The 22,792-nt window shown below is 41.2% G+C and overlaps 1 protein-coding gene across 4 annotated transcripts in view; it reads right to left on the reverse strand.

Moving 5' to 3' along the window:
- Window positions 1-2,119: 2,119 nt before the first annotated feature.
- Window positions 2,120-22,792, reverse strand: part of ANKRD26 (ankyrin repeat domain containing 26) — a 196,762-nt gene continuing 176,089 nt past the window's right edge. Inside the window, exons 39-41 of one of the 4 annotated variants that reach the window (XM_074942300.1) lie at window positions 8,752-8,809; window positions 4,191-4,236; window positions 3,294-3,427 (exon numbers count right to left, since the gene is read on the reverse strand). In XM_074942300.1, coding sequence (XP_074798401.1) covers window positions 4,205-4,236; window positions 8,752-8,809 — 90 coding nt within the window. In that variant the 3' untranslated portion in view covers window positions 3,294-3,427; window positions 4,191-4,204. Of the gene's footprint in view, window positions 3,428-4,190; window positions 4,237-8,751; window positions 8,810-21,182; window positions 21,336-22,792 lie in introns of those variants that run through there. The other 3 variants (XM_074942299.1, XM_074942302.1, XM_074942301.1) reach the window with 3 other exon arrangements.

Below are 22,792 nucleotides of genomic sequence, written 5' to 3' on the forward strand. Positions count from 1 at the left end.
TCTTTGATCTGGTCATAATCTGCCTGAAGTACTACTTACATTTTAGTGTGGGGCCAGCCTGAAGAGAGAGGCCCCCTTATCCCATCGTTAAGACTCTGAGCCCCGTTTGCTGGTAGGGCATGGTTTTGTGGGCTGAAAGCCAGATAGGCACAATTCCCATTACGCTGCAGCCTGACGCAGATAGGAGTAGGTTGGTTTCCATACTATGATGTTCTCTGTTTACACAAGAGCAAAATATGAATGGATTTCCATTTGCATTTAATTCTGTGTCTGGAGAATGATGGTCAGTGTGGAACAGGAAGAGTTTTGGGTCCCAGTAGATATTAAAGGATCCTGTGTATTGTGCTATTCGGCTCCTTGCCACAGAGTTGGACTTCAGCATATTAGCTTTCATTTTAAAAGCAAAACACCTTGTAGCCCTTGTGGTTGCAAAGAAAACCTCAAAACCCTTAATCAAGTGTAAATGGATGCAGTGTCATCTGCCTGTGTCTGAAGAGAGGCTGATTAATAGCTCTGAGAAGGGTCACTTGCCCCATTCATCTGAATCACAGCCACACGGACTGCAATTCTGTAACTGGTAATTTGGCAGTTTTCTCAAGATGTCACAAAATTAACTGTTTCTGTTTTAGCATCACCTGTTGCTGCACTCAAGACACCTGACATTTTGTTTTGTTACCCTGTACCTTGTCTGTACCTACCTCTTGCTCTGCATCTTTCCATATCACAGGGAATTAATTGGATTACAGTGCATGCTCATTACAATATTCTGTGGACCTAGGCAGCAGGAGGTTGGGGAGTGAGAACTGGAGTACAGCCAGAGGGAGGGAGGGACAGAAGCAGAGACTAGCTAGCGCAGCAACTGAGGTCTGGGGATCTGGTGAGTACAAGCTTCTCTCTTCAGTAGCACATATGGGAGAAGGAGGTTGTGAGCTGGGTTGCCATGGGAGCTGAAGCCCAACCACCAAGAGAGCATACCAGAACAAATGCTCTAGTCTAAACTAATCATGGTTGAAAAGTATAATGAAGTTTTATGCCAATGATTATTTTCTACTAGAAGCCACAGTGGTGTATGTTTTCATGACGGTGCAGATCATAACAACTGATGTTGATACACAAGAAATTAATGTTACAGTGGAATTTAGGAGTTGCTGCTGTGGAATTTTGTCCCATTGTGTCATGGAATACAAATGGCTCTGGTTAGCTGAAGGGTTTGATGGCTGATTGCTAAGAGATTACCAATTTAGGATACTCAATTTCATATTAGGGGCATTTAGGGAAGACTCCAGAGCCAAAAATGATTTCGATTTTTGAGTTGTAGTTTGAGGTTGGGTTCCTAGTGCTTTCCCTTAAAGATGTGTGTGTTGGGGGAAGGGATGTAATTTCAGTGAGAGCTGCTGGGAGTGCTGAATACTTTGGAAAAAATCAGGTCATTTATTTAGAAGTCTAACTTTTGGGGCACCCATTTTTGAGTCTTGGCTGGGGTATCTAGAGGTGGTAGATAATGAGCTGGATCCTCAGCTGCTGTAAATCAGCATAGTTCCATTAAAGTCAATAGGACGGTGCTGAACGACACCAGCAAAGGATCTGCTGCAATACCGCCCCTAAACTGTATGAGGTTTTAAAAGGCAACTTGCTCAGGGTGAGTGGAAGTTTTATATGGGATATTGAACTCAGTAGGAACCATTCTCTCTGGCCCACTGAGCTGCTGTTCCTTCAATCAGAAGGAAGGAGAAGACCAGAGAGAAAGGAGTATGTGGATAAGCATGGACATGGGTGTGTAGGAAAGAGAGGCACGGGACTGACATTTTGTGGGGAGAAAGGAGAGACAGAAGTATTAGAAATGAGATCAGTTGTGAGGGTTGGGCAGAAGACAGGAGAGGGAGTAAAGGGATGGTAGGAGAAGGACGGAAAGAAAGAACAGACACTGAAAACAACACAGAGGATGATGCGCACAAGTATAGTCAGGAAGAGAAGCAATGTAAAACAAAAAGTGAGACATGTTACATTTAAAAATTTATTGAACAGCTGATATGGAGTATTTTATAAGTAAAGACAATATACCAACTGTACAAAACTGTTTTATTCCTTTAAAACTGTTAAGAGACATGGTGGCACAGGTTTTTTCCACCCAGGCTAGTTAGCTTAGTTCTTGGAATAGTGGGTACAGGACAAATTTTTCATGTCCTGCTCATCTCAGTATAATCATTGTTCATGTTTTCTCTAGTGGGGATTTCTTCCTCCATTTCACCATCTTGAACCACAACATTAATGACTTTTAAAGATATTTAATGGCAGAAATATGGGTCTTCAGTAACAATGGATGAATCGCTGGAATAAGTAAAACTGTCTTGATCATTGAAACAGACTCGCTGTAAGTCCAGTCTACTAGATTTATGATCAAGGGGTCTTCTGATTTTAGTAATAATGCAAAACTTAGCTTTTCCGTGCACCAACTTTGAAAAATAACAAGAAAATTGGAGGTAGGCGCACACAAAATATATATAGTTTTACTCTATTTCATCTACAGAAGAGTTGTACTTATAACATAGCAGTGATCTACTAACAACTCAGAATGCCCCAAGTTGCTGTATTATTCAATTAAAAATTCAGTGCATTGTATTGATAAGTTCCTCTACTGTATAAAACACACACTACAAATCTCTTGGCACTATTACAGATATGTAGTATTTTTTAAACTCAAACACAATGGAATAAAAGCAAAAACAAATTAGGCAAGTGCCTAATTCTGCAAACCTAATATAGGTAAATCTTACAGTGAATCAACAGGAGTTTTCCCTGTGTCAGGACTACAGAACTGGGCACAAAACAGATGCATCAGATCTGAACAGGCTAATGGGCTACTTAAGAGAACATTTAAAAACATAAAATACATGTAAAAGAGAAAACACAAAACAAAATTCAGGAAATGCTTTGGTTAAAATACATCAGAGAAAATGAATGGGACAAGACTCAGAACAACTATTGTAACAACTAACATTCTGGCAGTTCTGTCAAACTCAAGAACACTGGTCTGTATTTCCTTTGCTAGTTACAAATGAAAACAAGGTATGGCTTATATATTTAATTTAAAAGGAGACTATATAACTATGTGCTGTTTCTCCAGAGAGAAGTGCAATGTGCCTGATATTTATAAAATACCTTTATAGTTTATATTTAAATTGTAATTAAGATTTTTCACATCTGAACCCATTTAATGGGAAACCATTAAAATGTTATGTAAACAAAGTCATTTCCACAAACTTGCTTTAATGTTTTGTTCAAATCATATAATTTTTCTTTAATACATCTAGATACTGCTGTGTTGCCCTGGAAACCGGATCCTGATCCACATTTAGATTTTTTGAAGATCCATCAGTAGATCCTACAGGAGAGACTCTTACAGACCCAGTTTCAAGTTCAGCTGTGGCTAGAAAGAGCAAGAAAAACAAATGACGATATATGTTCTGTGTTATGTTGTGTGATGGTTTTACAATAGGCTTTGTCATAAACCCATTGAATTTTTTCCACTGACAGCGGTGGACGTTGTGTCAGGTCCAGAGACAGCAGATATACATTTTAAATCAATACAAAGGAAACACGATGAAAATTACATAAAAGGGATATTCACAAAGGAAGGGACCAGATTTTTTAATTATATAAGCAATATATTAGCCTTTTTGCTAATCAGTAAATAACTGTTAGTATTTCAAGGGCTATTGAAAATCATAGGTCAAATCCATAGATGCTCTAAGCACACCAAATTCCAATAAAGACAACGGAATGACAATTGCTTATTCTAGTGATACATTTGGAAGAATATGAATTATATACAATAATACTGATTAAAATATGTGTGAGAGGAGAAGTGATTTTTAAAGTTTGTGAAAAATCTTAAAAGAGGATTTACTGTATTTGTGTTAATCCTATGTGTATGGTATTTGGGAATTCCTGCAAAACTGACTTCAGATTAAGACTTTTTTTTGTGGGGGAATTACATAATATTCTGTACAGCACTTTGGTAAGTGGGCAGTCCTTGCAAATTTTTTTTATCAAATTTGAAAATTAGTAGAAACAGCAATGGTGTATGACATAATAGCTTAATACTATTTTTGAATTATAACTATATCATAAATTATATTTAGTAACACTCAGTTTTTGAAAAAAAATGTTAACATGCTCTAACAAATTACCTTGGTCAAGTTCTTTAGTGATACTTTTTTCTAGTTCCTGCTGCATCTGAAATTAAATATTAACAATATTTTACATATAAACAGTTTAGGGTAGTTAGTGTCACAAAAATATTGCTATATATTTAAAAACAGAGTGTAACTAAAAGTGAAACCGAAATCCTGAACAGAGATTTAATTTTGTTTTGGAGAAAATCCTGATTAGCTGAGTCTTCATATTCTGATGGTTGAACAATATCAGCAGCATCGTAAAACAATCTATACCTTCATAGACATCATAGAAATGTAGGGCTGGAAGGGACCTCAAGAGGTCATCAAGTCCAGCCTCCTGCACTGAGTGAGGACCAAATAAACTAGACCATCTCAACTGACTAGACGGTTACTAATTAGCCTCTTCTGTCCCTATGAAGTATTTTTACAAACTATAATTCACTACTCTATAGCTCAGAAGAGTGTTGGACTCTTGGCTTTTGCTCCCCTTCATGTACATGCTGCTTAATAAACCGTCCTTACTAGCTGTTGGCTTATTAATGTATTTAACTAATGATAAATGATTCATAATTTAGTAGTTAAACACATACAAACAAGCACAATCAATTAATAATGGAGGGCTAAATTCTATCTTCAGATATGTGAATAAAACCACAATTAAATTCAGTGGTGGATATATGTATCTAATTCTAAGTTTGACCTGTTAAAAATATGAGGCCCAGTCCTGCAACCCAATGAAGCTACTGTTGCATGAATAAGTTTTGCAAGATTGAGTCCTTAAATTGTATATAAAAATAAAGTATCAGTATTTAATTTAGCTGCTATAAAAATGTACAATATCAGTTTACTGCAAGGCCCTCAGATCACACTGAGAACCTTCTCTCTATCTTTGTGGAAAGATGCAACACTCATCTCTTTTTGTCATCCTTCTCCTAAGGATGGTGAAATGATGGTTATGGGATCGGAGAACAAGTTCTGCACCTTTGTATTAAGTGGCTTAAATTGACTAGGAGAAACGGAAAGGTGTGTTCCTCTCTCAAGGGAATTAGTTACTGTCACTTTTACAGTTCTGATTGCAAGCTCTTTCTAAGCATTTTGTTTATTCATACCCATGGTACTGTGTAAGTTATTGTTATTTATAACTTGTATTTCTGTAGTGTCCACAATAGACTTTTCATTAAGACAGTCAATGACCTGAAGAATTTAAAATCTAAACAGACAAGACACAACAACAGCCAGCATATAAGAAAGCATAATTTCTAAATATATGGAGCTAGCACACAGATATAACAGTGGTGAGTACCTCATGAACAGTAATTAATACTTTTACAAATGATGAGTTTTACCCGTTCAGTATACTGAGAAACAAATGGAAGAATTTAAATACTGGTTAATATCCCTTTTTTTCCTTTACAAGGTTAATTTACTCACCAGTTCAGCATTTTGGGATGAAGAAACTGCTTCAGTAAGGGAGTAAGGTAAGACACAATTGGGGAAAGCGTAAGAACAGAAAGAGAGCACAGAGTCTGACTGGTACTGAGTGGCAAGGCAAACAGTTTAGAGTGCACATAGGTGCCTTCTGTTGGATTTACAGGATAACTGGAATCAAATTAAGAAGCATGCCAATGGAAAGAACCATCAGGAAGCCAAGGTGGGGGAAATTCTGAAAATTCTGTACCTTAATGGGTAAAGAAGGGAAGTGGAGAAAAGGAGCCCCTAAATCCCAAAGCTCCAAATTATGTATGGCCAGGAAGAACAGCAGCAAAGCCCTGGGAAGGAAAAGGCTATTAGGGTTGAGGGGGAGAAGCTGAAGGAGCAGAAGACAGCAAGAAGTGGGGAGTCAAACAGCCCACCATGGGAGGAGACTAGCCAGGATCCCTGGGAAAGGAGAAGTTATGCAGTCTGAAAAAGTACATCCACAATCTGTTTCTGGAGCCTGCACAAACAGGTGCATGGCGTACACAGATTACTGAGTATCTGCTCTACTGGTACAGAATCATCAGTCAGGATCCCCTTGGCCTTCCCTTGACCCATTTCATCCTATTTTTACCTCTTCTTTTTCTTCTCCCAAAGCCTGAAGTCATCCCTCTTATTCTCATCCGTATCTGTCAAAGAGGGACCAACTGGAAAGAAAAAGCTGAGAAGAGATGGCTAAGAGTTGTGTTTCACACTTCCAGAAAAGGAAGCAAAGAATACTAGGGTGGTCAGGAGTCAACCTACATATATCTTGGGCATTATTTTTGATTCACCTCTCCTCTGTCAGGAAGACTCTGATTCTCTTGTGCCTTTCTCAGCTCCTATTGTGGACTATCCTCAAGAGAGATCAGGGAACTCTTTTTTAACTTTATCATGAACCTGTGTGACTGAAGTATCGAGAGAGTCACCTGGGTCACTTCCGATGAGGTTCCTGGGGATGATCCTCTAATGAGCATGTCATTTAAGAATTATTACAGATGAGTTCCTAAACTCACATGATTTATTATCAGTGTCAGTACCTTTATGAACCTGAGTAGAGACAGATGACAGATAAAAGGAGTAATACTTTGTATTTGTAGTGACTACTTGTGTAGGGAGGGAACAAAAAAATTGAAGAAATTGCTAGTGATGGGAGCAGAGTGGAATATGCAGCTAAGCTTCTGTCAGGCCTGCTGGAGAGATTGTAAAAAATAATGGAAGCTAGAATCCGATCCTGAATTTAATTCTTCTTCGTTGACCTGTTCAGCCTCTTGAGGTCTAAGATGGCTTGGATTCTTCCTGATCTTTCCCTTTCTATGAAGAATATGGAATAGAACCCTGAAAACATTTGCTCTTGGGAGAGAGGCTCTACTACTCATAGCTCTGGGAGATGAGAGATTTACTTCAGGATGGCTTGCTGTGTCTTAAGGCTGCAGAATGGATAAGATGTAGAAGAGCCTGGAGCACCAGAGATTATCAGTGTTGTACTCTAATGTTGACTGGAACCATGTGTCTAAGTGCCCTCCAGGAGTATTTCTGGGTGGAATCAGGCACAGTTGCATCCATACTGACTGTCTGGATTGGAAACAAGGGCTAAACTTGTTCCCTGATCAGGACTTGTCTGTGGGTTACTGGTTTACTGTTTACCCTGGAATAAGAGAAGTCCCTTATCTGGTGGCCTGTGTTGTGGGTAGCAATGAAAGGAGCTTTTGTATAAGGACTGTAGTCCTTTTATCTTTTTTGGTGTAGAGAATAAATACTTTCACTTCCACCTTATCCCAGTGTCTACCTAAACAGGATTCCCACCTGAGACCTTTGAGGCACAGAGGGAGTTGCTTTGAATAGTTTTGCACAGCCTTTTGCTGCCAGCTTCATGGAGTCCATGGATCCATCTGCCACAAATGTAGTTGCTAGGGATAGTTTCTTCAGTGTTGACTCGACCTTGTCATGGGCTTCTGGTGGTCCAAGCTTTTCAACTCACTGCACCAGGACATCATGGCTCTAGTGAAGAATATGCTTGCGAATGAGTGTCTATGGGTTTATCTACACAGCAATTAAAAACCTGCCAAGTGGGAGGGTCTCAGACCTTGGGCTGCAGCCTGAGCCTGAAGGTCCACACTGTAATTAAACAGCCCCTCAGCCTGAGCCTTTTGAGCCTGAGTCAGCTGGCACAGGCACCCTTGGGTGTCTAATTGCAACTCTATGGATCACTGAAGAAATTTCCAAGTCCTATCTAAGGGTAGCGTCCATCTTCTTATCTGCAATGTCTTTTGGGAAGAAATAACGGTTGGTAAGATTAGCACAAATTTTTACTTGGGGAGTTTCTGTTAATCAGCTTTAGGGAGAATAAAGAACCTTTGGCTTTTAAGATCCTATGAAACTCCAGGGCTTGTTGACAGCATTTTTTGTCTTCGGTTGGGAGTTTCTTATCTTTCCCCAGGAAAGAGGAGTGGAGGATGAAAAGGAAGTGAGAAAACTATTAACATCAAGAAAAAATGAAAAACTAAACTATAAAAAATACAACTTAAATGATAAAGTAAGTATTGAGGTCTAGACTGATAGGCAAAAAGGAAATGAAAGGGTCATCATATACAATATATACAGTACTGTAGCATGACACTAGTCCATACACAGTAAATGCACGACTGATGGACTTTTCCTGGATTCAGTGGATTAGATAACTATAAGGCAGTCCTTGTGAGAAACTCCAAGAGTAGATTTTACAAAAGAAAGACTAAGTTGGAAAACAACTTTTTACCTAAAAGATAAAAAAATATATCCACCAACCCCTGCTGTTTAAAGACAGCCATGATTCAAATATAATAAATATGATTCTGCACATTCCATTCTTCAGTACTGATCAATGGTATCATTTTAGATGTTGTCAGTGTTACACACAAATACATAAAACACAGCAGTACTGTCTTGCTAATTTAAATAATTATGCTATTCACTTTTGTAAAGTATAACAAAAGTATAAACTAAGTTTTAAAATTTGCAATATGATGACAATCCAGACAAAATCTGTTCTTAATTGAAATTAAAATTTAAACAATACAAACAGACAAACGTGCCCAGTAAAAACAACTACATTTATTAAGCAATACTGACTACACACCTTGCCATGTATCTGGTTGCAGAGAAGAGAAGGAAGAAACAGACTTTTGATCAAGGAGCTGAAGAAGTAAGAACAAAAGCCAATAAGTTTATAGGTCTTGGAAGTCAGAACTGAAAAATGACCCATAAATAAATGAAGAAAATAAAATTACTTAGGATTTTTGAATACTATACTACAAGAGAGTGCAGATGGAAAAAGACTGGAAACAGAACTGAAATTTAGAGATAAAATAAGGAGATTCCGCCTATTTTCACAGATTAAAAGATGTGCTTTATAAATATACTGACTCATGCTTAGTGTGGTTGGCAATAGAGATCGCTATTGTTTTCCAACGTAAACTGTTTATTTTTATTAACTATATTTTAAAATATTCACCTATTAGTTTTATGCATAGCTCTTTGTTTAATGTTTACTAAGGCCTCAATCCTGCAAAGAACTCCACGTGGGCAGATCTCCCCTAAAGTCATCACAGCTCCCTGAAAGATTGGGGCCTATTAGCTAGAACCTATCCTAGTGAACAGTGTGCAGGTATAGCACTCCATACACAGATCTCCCTCTGCCCCTGCACAAGGGAGGGCAACGCATACTCCTCACTTCCTCCTGGCTACAGAGAAGCTCTGCTGTTGGAGATCCAGAGAGTTAGGAGGAGTTGAGGTGGGCTAGCAAGTTTAAACCTCCCTCCCTTCATAACATTGTAAGTTATCTAAGTTACTACAGATGCAGTTTGCAGTCGATTTCCCAAGTACTTATAGTTGCTGTTTCTTCAGAATAATGTTGTATTTTTAATATGAAAACTGTATGTTATTTATCTGTAATTTTCTATTTAAGGCCGACCAATGTGGGTCGTTAACGTGTACATATTTTTTTGTTTCCTTTTCAAAAAGGTTTTATATGCAGTGTTTACATTTTGAGGTTACTGATGAATATAGTATTTATTCTGGGTCAGAGTTAAGGGTGCTGTGATTTGATTAAATATGCTTTTAAAAATACTTAATATGAATAATGAGTTTATATTTCTTCTATACCCAGCATCAGATTTATGAGGTTCTTAATTAATAATTTCTTTGGTTTTAAGTGCTTCGGTTTTTAGATGATGTGACAGGTAACTATCTTGTTATCTTTTCTTTTGTGTAGGTAAATGAAAAGACCATTTACATTTTTTTTATTTAGTGGGCTGGACAAGGTCACTAAATTATTAAACCAAAGGAGCGGCTAGCACTGAGCAAACTAATAATGGCTTCTGAAGAATAATGTCTCATTCAATTGTATCTGGCAGTGTATTTCCATTCTGTATATAGCTGAGATAGTCACGGATGCATGCACAGCATAGCCTACCTTCACTGAATGTTGGTAAAAAGTGCCAAAAAGTTGACACATTAAGTATCAATTTCAAGGCTGAAACCTAGGTATCTTCATTAAAGAATCAATGCCTAACACATTAGGAGACTCTTCTTCCCTGCCAAGACACTGAACCTCTCTGTTGTGCTTTAGTTGCCCCATCTTAAAAATGTGTTTAATAATGCTTTGTATGTACATACAACACTTGTTCATCCATACATCTCAAAGCCCTTTACACATAGCTGAGTGAACATTATCGTTAAGGCTACGTTTTAGTCAGAGGTATTTTTAGTAAAATCATGGACAAGTCATGGGCAGTAAACAAAAATTCATTTTACTGTATACCCCTGACTAAACCTTGTGGGGACAAGCGACCATGGGGGCAATGCAGGTGCTGGGGGGGGTGGCCCGGGGGTGTGTGCCGCAGGTACTCAAGGGGGCGCAGCCTGGGGGGGCGCCACAGGTACTTGAGGGGGCAGGTGCCGCGGGTGCTTGGCAGAGGGAGGGTTTGGTAGGGCTAGGGCAGGTTCCCTACCCAGCTCCTGGGAAGCGGTGACCTCCAGCTCCTAGCTCCACATGCTGCCTCCACTCCACCCCAAGCCCCGGTTCTGCAGCTCCCATTGGCTGGGAACCGCGGGCCAATGGGAGCTGTGGGTGGAGGCAGCACATGGAGCTAGAAGCTGAGGGAGAGGAGTTCCTGTCGGCCTTCCAGGGAGCCTCCACCAGGTAAGTACTGCCCCGCACCCCAATCCCTAGCCTGAGCCCCCCCACACCCAAACTCCTGCCGCTGCTGGAGGGTTTCGTGGGGAGGGGGCATGAGACTGCCCCAGCAGCAGCCAGTGCAACTGGTCCAGGGGCTGCCCGAGCTGCTCAGGCAGCTCCCGGGCCAGCCACATGGGGCTGTTGCAGAAGTCATGGAGGTCACGGAATCTCTAACTTCCGTGACCTCCGTGACAAACATGGAGTCTTAATCATCATCTCCAATTTACAGGTGACCTAAGCAACCACTTTTGAAACAGTGTGTATGAGAGGCATGTAAGAACGTGTACTGTTTCTTTAAATCTGTGGAGGAATCTTGGAAGGTCAGAATTTGGGGAGGATTGTAGGAAGAAGCTCAACAGAAAAGAAGACAAACACAGGGTAGCTGTAAGATTAGTCCAATTTTCCTTATTTAGTGTTAGAAGAAACCAACTATTTTACCACATCCCAAAGTCTCTTTCCACTTTTGAAAAATCACCCAAGGATGTTGACAAAAAATATCTTCTATTGCCACTCAGTGCTGCCTCAAAACAGCTCAGCTGATAGAGAATTCATACCTGATTTTCAAAAAGCACCACTTTTTAAAACATTTTATCATTCTTGTCCTTGAATGCTATTTCTAGCATAAACCAATGTCAAAATCTACTTAAGTTTCAATTTTTGTGAGGTAATGTAGACATATACAAAGAAAAACACTTTTCTGAAGTTTCAGAGGGGTATTGTTAAGACATTTTAAATTTCTTGAGAGTAAAACAATCAAAACAGTCAGAAAAAGTTCTAGCTGAAAATGGAACTTAATCTTAAAAAATCTCTAAGTATGGAAAATTCTCTTCTTTGCATTAGAAAAGGGATTAAAAATCAATCAGAATGGGACTGTGGTTGTAATCTCTAAACCATGAGGAGGCTATCACTTGAAAAGAATAATGAACACTTGTGGAGCTCAGACTGGAATTCTGCTTGGCTACACAAACACAGGATCCACCACTTGAGCTAAGGAAAATATCAGTTTGCTGCCATCTAGAGAAATACCATTATGTTTTAAGCTACAACCAGAAAAAAAAAAAAGCAACATGCTTTACTCCACAGGACAGTGCCCAAGTCTGTTTCCACTTTAGTCTACATGAAAGAACTCACATTGATAGCAGTAAAAGGATGATTGGGTCCATAACGCTCCACGTGGGTGGTGGGTGAACCTCCGCTTTGGAGTGGCTAGTGTGCTGGCGGTGCCCGCTTCTGCCCGAGGCCCTGCCCCCTCTGCATGCTGGAGCTCCAACCTCCCCCCATAACAGGAGAAGCCCTCCTAAGGCCCATCCCCACGACTGGAGGAGCTCTGTGGCCTGCCCACCCCAGCCACACCAGGCCACTCACCCCCCCCCCGCCCCGAGCGCCAGTCTGGCCCCAGCCAGGCTGGACCGAGCCCCCGCACCTCCAGACAGGCCAAGCACCCGGCTGAGCCACTCCCCGGACAGGATGGACCCCAGCTCCCCTCAAGTCAGGATGCCAGGCCGAGCAGCCGGCCCCAACCATGCTGAGCACCAGGCCAGCCCCAGCCACACTGGCTGGGCCAAGCTGCTGGTCCCCCCGTGTCCAGCGAAGCAAGCCGCCTCACTCCCCCACCAGACCTTCCTGCCCACTGCTGGCTAACTGCGTTCCCTCCTCACTCCCCTACCCCCGAGGAGTAGGGATGTGGCGAGCAGCAGCAGGCAGGCAGCAGCAGAAGTTGGGGGCCTTGGGAAAGGGGAAGGGACATGGCCACCATGGCCCAGGTGTCCAGCAGCAGGTCAGTGGCAGCTGCGCCAGGGAAGGCTTAGAATTCTTTGTCCTATTATACCCGCTGCCCATGATGCTCCACAATAAAAATTGTTAAGAACTTTGCCTTATCTCCAAACATAGGCAGTATATGATTTTCACAGAGATTTAACAACTGGGAAAGTTTGAAGAGTTAATAACAAGTGGTTTTTGATGCAGAGGGAGAAAAATGTTTTTGTTTTCTGTTAATCTGTAAATCAAGATTTCTGAATTACTTCAGACTGACTGTTGAAAATACAAAAACGGCTTCAGATGATGCAGAGAATCTGAGAACTTGTGTCTTGTTTATTGTACACCATTCATTCTTTATAGTGAATAAGGCAGGAGTCAGGCAGAAGAGAAGGTTACTCACCTTGTGCAAAAAGAAAAAAGAAAAGGAGTACTTGTGGCACCTTAGAGACTAACCAGTTTATTTGAGCATGAGCTTTCGTGAGCTACAGCTCACTTCATCGGATGCATAGCATATTATGGAAACTGCAGAAGACATTATATACACACAGAGACCATGAAACAAAACTTCCTCCCACCCCACTATCCTGCTCGTAACAGCTTATCTAAAGTGATCATCAAGGAGGGCCATTTCCAGCACAAATCCAGGTTTTCTCACCCTCCCCCCCCCCAACAGACACACATACAAACTCACTCTCCTGCTGGTAATAGCCCATCCCTCTTTGAAACCTCTCTTTATAATGCGCATGATAATCAAGGTGGGTCATTTCCAGCACTAATCCAGGTTTTCTCACCCCCCCCCCACACACCCCCCTCCAAAAACCACACACACAAACTCACTCTCCTGCTGGCAATAGCTCATCTTACAATGTGCACAGCAATAATCCAAGTTTAACCAGAACGTCTTGGGGGGGGGGGGGGGTTGTAGGAAAAAAACAAGGGGAGATAGGCTACCTTGCATAATGACTTAGCCACTCCCAGTCTCTATTCAAGCCCAAATTAATAGTATCCAATTTGCAAATGAATTCCAATTCAGCAGTTTCTCGCTGGAGTCTGGATTTGAAGTTTTTTTGCTTTAAGATAGCGACCCTCATGTCTGTGATTGCGTGACCAGAGAGATTGAAGTGTTCTCCGACTGGTTTATGAATGTTATAATTCTTAACATCTGATTTGTGTCCATTTATTCTTTTACGTAGAGACTGTCAAGTTTGACCAATGTACATGGCAGAGGGGCATTGCTGGCACATGATGGCATATATCATATTGGTGGATGTGCAGGTGAACGAGCCTCTGATAGTGTGGCTGATGTTGTTAGGCCCTGTGATGGTGTTCCCTGAATAGATATGTGGGCACAGTTGGCAACGGGCTTTGTTGCAAGGATAGGTTCCTGGGTTAGTGGTTCTGTTGTGTGGTATGTGGTTGTTGGTGAGTATTCGCTTCAGGTTGGGGGGCTGTCTGTAGGCAAGGACTGGCCTTTCTCCCAAGATTTGTGAGAGTGTTGGGTCATCCTTCAGGATAGGTTGTAGATCCTTAATAATGCGTTGGAGGGGTTTTAGTTGGGGGCTGAAGGTGACGGCTAGTGGCGTTCTGTTATTTTCTTTGTTAGGCCTGTCCTGTAGTAGGTGACTTCTGGGAACTCTTCTGACTCTATCAATCTGTTTCTTCACTTCCGCAGGTGGGTATTGTAGTTGTAAGAATGCTTGATAGAGATCTTGTAGGTGTTTGTAACTGAAGTTCTTTGAGATGTGTGTCCCTGTGGGTGCTCCACTTCAGGTGTCGGTGCATCACAGAGCCGTTGATTGGAGATTTTCGGTTGCAGTGTCTGTTCGGGGTCCGCATGTGCAGTAGCAGGCTCACGGTGCCGCTGGTGCCTCATCTAGCCCGCACATGGCCTGACTCCTTCAATTCCTTCTCTACCATGGAGTGTTTAGCTTGTACTCCAAAGTAGAGGGGAGGAGGGTGGGTAGTGGAGCACCCCCAGGGACACACATCTTGAAGAACTTCAGTTACTGCACAAGGTGAGTAACCTTCTCTTCTTTGAGTGCTGTCCCTGTGGGTACTCCACTTCAGGTGAATGTAGAACAGTGCCCTCATGAGGATGCAAGGGGCTTTGGAGTTGAGTTCGTTGCTGAAGCTAGTACCGTGAGACCTAGCCTTGTATCTGAACTTAAGCTGAGAGTAATTGCGTAGTGGTTCATGAATGTCTGTTCAGAGGCCCAGGCGGCCGCCCTGCAGATGTCTAGAACGGGCACATTGTGTAGGAATTCTATGGAGGTAGATAAAGCTCTTGTCGAGTCGGTTCTGATGCCTGGAGGGGCTTCAGTGTTGTGTAGTGAATAGCACATATGGATACAGCTGGATATCCATTTAGATATTCTTTGCGTAGATATGGCAGAGCCCTTCGATCGTTCTGTTGTGGACACAAAAAGTCAAGGTGATTTTCAGAAGGGCTTCATTCTGTCCAGACAAAATGCTAAGGCACGGCACACATCCAGTGTGTGCAGGACCACTTCTTGAGTGTTAGTGCATGGTTTTGGATGAAATGTAGGTAAGTGAATTGGTTGGTTGAGGTGGAACGAGGAAGATATTTTGGGCATAAACTTAGGATGTGTTCTAAGTGTCACTTTATCTTAGAAGAATATTGTGTATGGGGGATGAGCCATGAGAGCCCTTATCTCGCTGACTCTTTGCACCAATGTAATGGCAACCAGGAATGCCACTTTCATAGATAGTAATGAGCATGTGGCTAAAGGTTCGAATGGGGCCCTGGTTAGATTTCTGAGCACCAGATTTAAGTCTCAGGCTGGTGTGGGTTCTAGGATGTCTGGGTACATGTTCTGTATGCCCATTAAAAATCGCTTAGTAATCGGGTGAGTGAATATCAAAGTCCTGTCTACCTGTTGGTGGAAGGTCGTGAGGCGGCGAGATGAACTCTAAGTGAGCTTGTAGCTCCATCTCAAGCTGAGGACGGCTGAGAAGGAACTGAAGGGGTTGGGGTGTGCGCGTGCAAGATGAGGCACCAGCGGCGCCGCAAGACTACTATTGCACACACACACCCTGACCAGACACTGCTACTGAAGATCTCCCATCAACAGCGCCGGGATGCACCAACACCTGTAGTGGACCACCCACAGGGACAGCACTCAAAGAAGACATAACAGTACGAGATCATGGGGCCCTAATTCTAGCCTAGTTTTGCCACTGATTTAAAGGGAAGCAAGATCAAGTTCTATAGTACTACACATACCGTAACAAACATATGCAGTCTTTTCTTTGGTATTTCTGACTTGAACCCTTTACTCTGAAACTTTAATCTCTGAACATCACTGTTCGTATGGAATAGATATCTTGTACTTTTACTTCTTCAGAAATGGGTGCAGAAGAAGAATATGGCTTCAAATACGATGCTGAAATACTGGGCTATGAATAGATACCCTCAGTCTGCACAGCTATGGGAAATATGTATTTTACTCAACTGTTCTCCAGCAATGACTGTACTTATTGCTGATAGTTCTGTTTATTTTTCTGAAGCATGTTTGAAAGAAGAAAATAAGAGGTATAACCCTTTGGAAAAAAACTAACTATTCAGTGATCTGAGATGATCAATGTTGACATTAAAGTGGAGTCAAAGTTGTTCCCTGACCAGTGAATAGATTAAAAGAATCTTGCTGAAAGTTCTGCAGCTTAATGAAAAAGTTAATGAAAGAGAAGACTGATAGACACTGAAGGTTTAAGCTCCTAAGATCAGACTCCTGTTTTGTTAGAATACATGGCAGCTGAAAATCCAACAAAGAAGAAATTAGAGGATCTACATGAAAAGAGCTGAGTAAAATGGGAAAACTTGGGAGGCAGCATCACTACAGAGGCAGATGAAAGTATCAAAATGGAAGAACTGGATGACACGGAGGACTGGAATAACTGAAATGGGATCAGATTTAATAGTACAAAGTGTATGGTCTTGCACTTAGGGACAAATAAGAATTTATCCTATAAACTAGGGACTCATTAGCTGGAAATGACAAAGGAGGAGAAAGATTAGGGTCTATTAGTCAATCACTGGATGACTGTGGCCCACCAATGTAATGTGCTACAAAAAAGGCAAATGTGATCCTGGATATATCGGGAAAAATATTTCCAATAGAGACAGGGAAGTATTAATATCATTGTACAAGGCACTGGTAAGACCTCATCTAGAATATCGTGTACAATTCTGGTTACCTGTGTTCAAGAAAGATTAATTTAAACTGGAATAGGTGCAGAGAAGGGCTACTGAGATGATCAGGGAATGGACAGCCTATCTTATAAGAGGAGACTAAAAGAGCTTGACTTGTTTAGCCTAACAAAAGAAAGGCTGAGAGGGAATATGACTGCTCTCTATAAGTACATCGGGGAGCAAACACCAGGGAGACAGAAGAGCTATTGAAACTAAAGGACCATGTTGGCAAAAGAACAAACGGGTATAAACTGGCAATGAATAAATTTGGGCTAGAAATTAGAGGAAGGTTTCTAACAGTCAGAAGGGGAGTGAGGTTCTGGAACAGCCTTCCAAGAGAACAGTGGGGCAAACAACCTAACTAATTTTAAGATGGAGCTTCATAAATTTATAAACAGGACTATACGACGAGGTTGCCTGCAATCGCTGGGAACTGTACTTGATAATGCAGGAAGTCCCTCCCAGTCCTGTGTTCTTATGGGAAGAGAGGGGAATGGTAAATTACCCATGAATCTAATAGTAGTTCTGCTTACTTTCATCTAGAGAAGGAAATCATCTCTATTAGAATAAAAAAATAATCCTGCCCTGAAAAGGTAAATTTCAGATTTTACTATGGATATGTAGTATGTAAAAGTATGTTTGAACTATCTACAAATATTTGTAGGATGTAATCAATAAACAAGGCTAGAGAGCAACTTTTTAGGGTGGTAAAAGGGAATTTAATTTGGAGTTATAGGATGAAATTAGGAGAGGGAAATTTAGGCTGAGTAACAGGAAAATCTTCCTGACAGTAAGACTCTTCCTGATATTCACCTCAAATCTTTTTCCTAATAAGATTATTGAATTTTGTTTTCAAAACTATTTAAGATATTTCAAAAGTAAACCACATAAAAGCACTTGCAAATATATAGTGAAGAACAATCCTCCACTGCCAGCTAGATACAACAAATGACCTAAAAGTAGGCATTTATTTTTAATTGTAAAGAAAAAATCCAAAATTAAGAATGAGAACATGTAGAAAATGTTTGACATTATTAACCCAACAGCAGAATTAGTTACATTCATGCAACCCTAAGAGATGCCTGGAAAATACCAAACTGTTTTTAAAACTTAAAGGAAATAATTGTTTAGATAATTTCACTGTAATTAATGCGATGTAAGAGCTCCCATCAAAGATGCTAAAACATGATTGACACACAATTATAGAACCTGGTCTACTGTACTACTAATTAAACGTTAGACCTGGCTTTAGCACCTGAAACTAAAAGGGACTGAAAGTGACAGATTCTTTCTTTTTTTAAACCAATAGGTGGTGTTGCTGAAGTAAAATGAAGAGAGATATTCGGGTATGTAAAGAGCCTATCACAAAGATGAAGTCTTACAAGTGCCATGCAATAATTAAGCAGCACTGAGGATGCTCACTGCGATTTCGCAAATCTCACATTTTTCGGAAGGCTGGCAATTGATGAATCCTATTGAAAAGGATTACCCATTAGAAAACGCTCTGGGAGGAAATCTCATGAACAGTTAGAATGCTGTGAATGTTCAAGACCTTTGCCATTTTGTGAAACACATACTGAAAGGAAGTTAATCGCCAAAGAAGTTTGCATAAGGGATCTTCAAAACTTCAAATCTTCAAAAGGGATGTTCCTTCTTTCCGAAAACTTTCCACCTAAAATCAGAGAATGCGATGACAAAAGGGTTAGTGCTGTATTATCATTTGTACAGCTAGGTCTGGAACATCATTCTTAATAGATCAAATTAATGGTGCAAAGAAAGCCAATGACTGACATGTTTCTAGTCAATATTTTATATTCCAGAATGCATGAACAAAAATACTCCAAAATTCCTAGGTTAAGTCAATGAATAATAACAAGAAGTCATCATCTGCCAGAGTCAAAATTGGAGCGTGAAAGGAATAAAATTTAAGTCCAGTGTACAGGCTCAGATTGGCTTCTATTTAGTCTCTCAGAGGGCTTGACAGCCTTCTATGAAATAAAGGAGGCTTAATTACATTGGTACCAATGATGTCCCTGAAGGGATTAACAGGGTTCCATGAGGGCATACCTCAGTCCTGTAATTGGCACCATGGCTAGTGCTGGCACCTTTTTCTGTGCTGATGCTGGCTTACTTAGTGCCACTCCCTTGGCACAGAACTGAAGTGCCCTTCCCTTGATGGAATAATTTCTGTTCTCTGTGAGGCAGTGCCTCTGTGCTTGCAGCCATGTCTGATCTCTACACGGCCCTTCCTTTCAGTGTCGTCCTGGAGTTGGGACACTGGTGCTGGCTCTGATGAAGTCATTGTTGGTGTTGGTGGAGCTTGTGCTAAGGCCAGTGCCAAGTCTGTTGATGATGATACAGAATTGGCAGTGATGCCAAAATGTACTGGGCAATTGGCATCAATGTCACCAGTGTCTGTTTCAACAGTTTTATTCTCAGCCTTTGTTTCACTGCTAGGCCCTGGGGCATTGTGTCTGCTTGGAGTGGCACTCACTGAGGATAAGCCTTTGGGTTCCTTTCAGGTGGATGTCTCCACTGGGTCTAAGGTGACATGCACCAATTGCACAACTACCAGTAGTTTCAGCAACGCCATCCCTCAACTTGTGAGTCCACAACAAGAAGGATTTCAAACTTATCAGGAATGAGGTCTCCCCGCAGACAGAAAAGGCACTGACTGTGTTGATCAGCCAGGGGAGTAAGTCCATCGCAGGTTGGGCAGGGCTTAAATCCCGAGTCCATGGCACCTTGCCTCACTGTACAGCATGCTATCTTTCTGTTGTTTTTTAAAACGTCGAAATTGGAAAATTAATCAAAGGTAATACTTCTTCACCAAACTAATTCCAAAAGATTAATTTGAAACTAGAGGAAAGTTAACAAGTCAGACACTTGCTAAATCCCATCTCACTTCCATGTGCAATAAGAGAGAACCGAGGAAGGGCAATGGGCTGCTCTGCCCTTTATGTCCTTACACGGGAGCATGACGCAGCACAGGGTGCATGTGTGGCCCAGATGGACACTGCTATTAAATTTTTTTTTTTAAAGAGTAAGATGCTCCAGGGAAACCCCAGAAGAAAATGAGATCACAATTACACCAAGCAGCAGCAACAAGGTCAATGTCTTGAGAAGAGGGAGTTTATTTAACACAGAGTTTGCCCTCCCTTCTTTGAAAACAAGTTCTTGAAGATGGAGAGTCTGAAACAGGATGTTTTCCTAGAGGCCAAATCCAAGCAATAATGTGGAGAGTGTGCCAAGTAGCTGCATTTGTCTGGATAGATGAAGATGTCTGTGAGGTAAAATGTGGTAGCAGTCTCACCTTGGATCAAGTAAGCCTTGACAAAGCCTTTGGGCCAGCTGGATCACAGAAATGAGGAATACAATCTGACAGCCATCTAGACCGCATCCTTTTGGTAACAGCATTGCCCAGGGCAAACTGAGCACCCCCTCAAGAAGTGGTCTTCTCCCAGAGACTCAAGGAAACTGGTGTGCTGGTCCTTTACAGATACTTTATTACCACATGGCACATACTGTTCAATGGTAGATATTTTATCTGGATCTGATATGAGATTAGTCAACTTTAAATCAGGAAACTGATTAGAACTAACCAACTTAAAACAGTATTAACACTACTTAAGGTTTTAAAAATATTTTAATTGAAACTATAGCTAACCTACAAACTGATCTGATATAATTCACCATACTGCAGTACAGCTGAAGCAAGTGATCATTTTGAAAACTACTGACTATGGTGGAAGCAGCCCTGGGTCCCCAATATATGGTAACAAACAGATCAGTGAGTTGCTGTTCTTGCATTCTTGATGATTTTGGGGTTTGTAGCCCAACAGTGGAGCTCTGTCAAGACAATTCTTAGTGGAGAAATTATTGTCTGTTGATCTTATTAACTGCCTATTGTTAACAGTGTTCTCAGATCTCAGTACCCGCTGAAAGGGGAAATAATAGAAACTAGTTGATTTGTCATAGCCTCATTTCAGCCAGTAATGAGTTAGTTAATGGAGAAAAAATTCCTATAATTGGTTTAATTTAATTCTTCTAAAATAAGTTATGACCAAAGCATTTAAATACGCTATTATAAAAACCCTTAAGGTAAGCAGAGATTAAAGTAAACCAGCAGTGAGCAGCTCACCAATTTTGGTGGCTGTTGTCAAAGATCTCCGTCTCGTGCTGCTTTGAGATTGCATTATCTGGTGGCGATGTGATGCACCAAGAGGTAGGACAAGGAATTAATGTCCTCATGCAGGTCAAAGCAGGAAAGAAAGTAGGTGTATTATGAGCACACATGCACATGCGTGCACTGTCAAGAGTGGTGTAGAGATATACTCCTGGTGCTCCCCTTTTCTGTATCTTATATACACACACACTATAAAATCTAGTAAGACATAAAAAAATCACTAACCTAAAAGTTGCCTGTGTCTTCTTTTCCTGCTTACATTTCTTTATTCTGATTTTCTCTACTTCCATTTCCACTTTCTTTCCCTTCTCTGTCTTTCTTTTTCTGCTTCTTTAAAAAAACACAACTCTTACCCCTTTTTGTTTAAGCTGGAACAGCGTTCTTTCTTTTATCTATATAGAACAGATTCCTCCCTTCCCCTTGTTCTTCCTGTTCTTTATTCTGTTCCATTTTCTCCCTGCTGCTCTTCATTCCCTCCATTCTACTCCTATCCTAACTCCTATTCTTCCTTGTTCGGCTGCTTCCTCCCCTTTTCGCCCTTCAACTTTTCTGTCTCCCATTTCTAATCTTTGCCTTCCTAAATCCTTTCTTACTTCCTTCTTTCTGGATTGCCTATTCCCTGCTGCTTGCCTTTTTTGCCATGGGTTAGTTCTTCAACAGACAACATGTCCATATTCTGTCCTAAATATATGTTCGTAATTATCAAGAGAACGTTGCCCTCTTTAGATTTGCCACTGCTACTCATTAATTCATATTGGTTTGTCCTGAAGCCATTTTCTCAGGTACAGTAAGCAGACACATTTTTAACAGGATGCTGATTAAATGGATTCTACTGTAGAACTAAACTGAAGAACTTGTCACTGAAGTGACAAAAAATATTTCTCAGCTCCTACCAATGGTGGAGTGAATGGGGGGAAAAAAGAGAGAAAGTAAGTCTGAGCTGAAAGCAAAGTCTTATTCACAGAAGGGAACTGAGAGGTATTTTGTGAAGAATCCTGTACTCAAGTGATCTAAATATAGTTTGGTGGTTCCTTAGCCTCATAGTAGGAGGCCAATGCATTCTTCATAGAGTGAAGATCATGCATTGAACATGTGATCCCTGTTAGGGTAAATGCTGAGCAGTTCAAGAGATTCTGTGAACCCATTTAATGAAGAAAAGACAGTTACCTTTTCTGTAACTGTTGTTCTTCGAGATGTGTTGCTCATGTCCATTCCATATTAGTGTGTGTGCTTACCACATGCACGGGTGCCAGAAGTTTTTCCCTCAGCAGTATCCGTAGGGGACCGGCTCTGGTGCCCTCTGGAGTGGCACCCGCATGGCACGGTATAAGGGGTGCCACTGGCTCCCCTCACCCTCAGTTCCTTCTTGCTGGAAACTCTGACAATGGGGAAGGAGGGCGGGTTGTGGAATGGACATGAGCAACACATCTCGAAGAACACCAGCTGCAGAAAAGGTAACTGTCTTTTCTTCTTCGAATGCTTGCTCATGTCCATTCTATATTAGATGACTCCAAAGCAGTACCCCAGAGGTGGGTAGGAGTTCATGGATATGTCGATTGCAACATAGCTCTGCCAAATCCAGCATCATCTCTGGCCTGGTGAGTGATGGCATAATGAGCCATGAACATGTGGACAGAGGACCATGTTGCAGCTCTACAGATGTCCTGGATAGGGATGTGCACCAGGAAGGCCGCCGAAGACGCCTGTGCTCTTGTCAAGTGGGCTCTGACAATTGGCGACGGCGGAACCCCCGCCAGGTTGTAACATGTCCTTATGGACAAGGTGAT

This window comes from Natator depressus, chromosome 1, assembly GCF_965152275.1.
Source record: "Natator depressus isolate rNatDep1 chromosome 1, rNatDep2.hap1, whole genome shotgun sequence".
NCBI classification, from domain to species: domain Eukaryota; kingdom Metazoa; phylum Chordata; order Testudines; family Cheloniidae; genus Natator; species Natator depressus.